This window comes from Andrographis paniculata, unplaced genomic scaffold (assembly GCF_009805555.1).
Source record: "Andrographis paniculata isolate CXL003 unplaced genomic scaffold, ASM980555v1 Contig74END, whole genome shotgun sequence".
Lineage (NCBI taxonomy): Eukaryota > Viridiplantae > Streptophyta > Magnoliopsida > Lamiales > Acanthaceae > Andrographis > Andrographis paniculata.
This window is the reverse complement of record NW_026137611.1, coordinates 3105981-3108529: the sequence shown is the minus strand read 5'-3', so window position 1 is coordinate 3108529 and position 2549 is coordinate 3105981. Positions and strand designations below refer to the sequence as shown.

Sequence of the window (2549 nt, the reverse complement as noted above, 5' to 3'; positions counted from 1 at the left end):
TCAACAATAACAAGCCATGTTCATAAAATTGCAAATTCATGTCCATGATTTAACATCGTACCCAAAATTCATCTCAAAATCAGCAAACCAAGAATTCCAAATAGGATGCAATAACTTAAGCAAAAATCTTAAAGATAGTAAAGCAATTTATCTCAATCTCCTTGCCTCCCTCTCGGACTCGAGAAGGGTGAGAATGTCGCCTTCTCTGACTGGTCCCTTAACGTTCCGCATGATGAAACGATTCTGATCATCCACAAACTTTACTCTAACTTGAGTGACTTGCCCACGCGAACCTGTTCGCCCAATAACCTTCACCACAATGGCGTGCTTGATCTGGGAATCCATCCTGCAAAGCCGTTTAACTAGGTTGGATTTAGAAACATATTCTCATGAAGAAAAATAATTATAATACTTCATAAAATAATCACTACGGATTTATTTTCCAATCCCATTTTTAAAAAATTCACTACCCACTAAATATTAATTGCTAAACAAGACAATCACAGCTGCATGATGACAACAAACAGCGGTAGCAAGAATGAGTATGAGAGAAGTTCATCTATTGTAAACATTAAATGATGAATGTACTCAATTAGTTTTCTTTGCAGGCTTCAATTCATGGTGCACCGTGCACAGATCTAAATCTGATCAAGACAGGAGAAAGGCATATTATCGTGTGAAAAATGTATAGCTAGGAGACGTGGATGAAAACGTAAAGAAAGAAGGTAGATAAGGAAAATATCTTAGTAAAGAGAGGAGGGGAGGTTGCAGGAAGCGAGGGTATACAAGTAGAAGATAGAGTGTGATAAGGAATTCAGAAGGGAATGGGATTAAGGATGAGAAGTGGAATGCTACAAATATATATATAGGGGGTGGGGTGGGGGGGGGGGGGGTTAGAGATATTTATTAATTAATCCCACATAAGCATAAAACAAGAGATATTCAATCACATCGCCCAATAAAACATAACCAGATAACGAGCAGCCAAAAATTAACAGAAACAAAACCTTATCATACAGCAAAAAACTCAAACCAATTCCCAATTCAAAAGACACTACACATTTAATTGTTCCGATCATAATCACTCTGTCCAACCCGAACTGAATTTTCTCTAGGAGTTGCATGCCCTAAAAGGTACTTCTATCAAGACTGTAATATAGTAAATGAGGTTCATGTTCCTAGTGGCTAGTTAGAAGTCAATCCAGGGGATGATCTAAATTTCCGCCACATCTTCTAATTCAATTCCAATTTCTTGAGCCTGTAACTTCCTTGAAATTGGAATTGTTCCTTACCTTGGTATACTACAGTATACTACAAAATTACAGTGAAATCGAATCTGATTCCAATATTAGTACAACAAGAGCAGATAAATTTGTAAAAAATCAATCACCAAACTCAAAAATTGCAAAACAATAAGTGCACTCTCTTAAAATACCTTAAAATGTTAGGAAATCACAAGAAAGCGCATATATATACGTACACACATACATATGGTCTGCTAGTTCTACATACAGACGTGGAGAGAATAGATCGACATTTTAACAACAGCCATTTCACCAGCAACAAAGTATGTATCTAATCTATGGATCAATATATAAGCCTGTGCGTATTTAAGCAAAATACAACACTTACACTTGCACGTAGAGATAGCAGATCCTCCTAATCGAAGAACAGCAGCAGAACGCAGAGCAGAGAGACGACGGCGGCAAGCAAATTGCAGGTTGAAGGCCAAACAAAACCCTAGCAATTCAAATATATAGTATTCTAGTTTGTCGAAATGACATAATCACCCCTGTAATTACCCTAATAACACTATTGAATGCGGGTGGCTTAAAGAGACATTTCAGACATGGTCATGAATTCGGATCGGACATTCCGACCCGATCGAGTTGGGTAAATTGAGTTGGGCTTTTTTTTTTTTTTTTTTTTTTTTTTTTTTTTTTTTTTAAATTTAACTAAATTGTACTATTCTTTATGTTGTTTTAAATTTGTGCTAAAATTTGTAGATATATATATATATTTGATTTTTTATATTAAAAAAATATAAAAATTATTCCTTTTCCGCTATCAATAATTATAGGTTTGTTTCGTTTATATTTTTAAAAATATATATAATTTTTTTCTTTTATAAAATATTTCATCATATAATATTTTCGTCCGACTTTAAGAATTTTATTAATGTTTTTGCGTGTTGATCATTAAATATTAATTATTATATCAAAATGTAGTATAAATTAAGAAAAAATTGCAAAAATATTTTTATTAATGTCTTATATTACTAATAAAAAAATACTTGTATAAAAAAAAAACTTATACAAATATAAGTATATTTTAAATATTAAACACAATAATATAAAAATTAAATGTGAGTTTTAGAGACAGAAAAAATAAATATTATTTTAATTATAAACTCAAAACAATTTTTTTAAAAACCTATTAAAAGAAACAAGCCCTATATTTATGAAGTTGGACATTGGTTAATAAATAATTATTTTTTTAAAATATGTATTAAAATCACCTTTCTCGTTGTACTGTAATAATATTTAGGG

General features: G+C 31.8%; 1 protein-coding gene across 2 annotated transcripts; it reads right to left on the bottom strand.

Moving 5' to 3' along the window:
* Window positions 1–1752, bottom strand: LOC127265838 (40S ribosomal protein S28-2). 2 transcript variants are annotated; one of them, XM_051295850.1, is made up of 2 exons: window positions 1633–1752; window positions 1–362 (listed from the first exon to the last, which is right to left on the bottom strand). In XM_051295850.1, the coding sequence occupies exon 2, from the start codon at window positions 343–345 to the stop codon at window positions 148–150; it is 198 nt and encodes a 65-aa protein (XP_051151807.1). In that variant the 5' UTR covers window positions 346–362; window positions 1633–1752; the 3' UTR covers window positions 1–147. The 2 variants fall into 2 exon arrangements, with proteins under 2 accessions (XP_051151807.1, XP_051151806.1); XM_051295849.1 differs by having other exon boundaries at window positions 1–346.
* Window positions 1753–2549: the final 797 nt, after the last annotated feature.

Coding starts and splice junctions, on each gene's coding strand:
- LOC127265838 (XM_051295850.1), bottom strand. CDS start 345: ATGGATTCCCAGATCAAGCACGCCATTGTGGTGAAGGTTATTGGGCGA.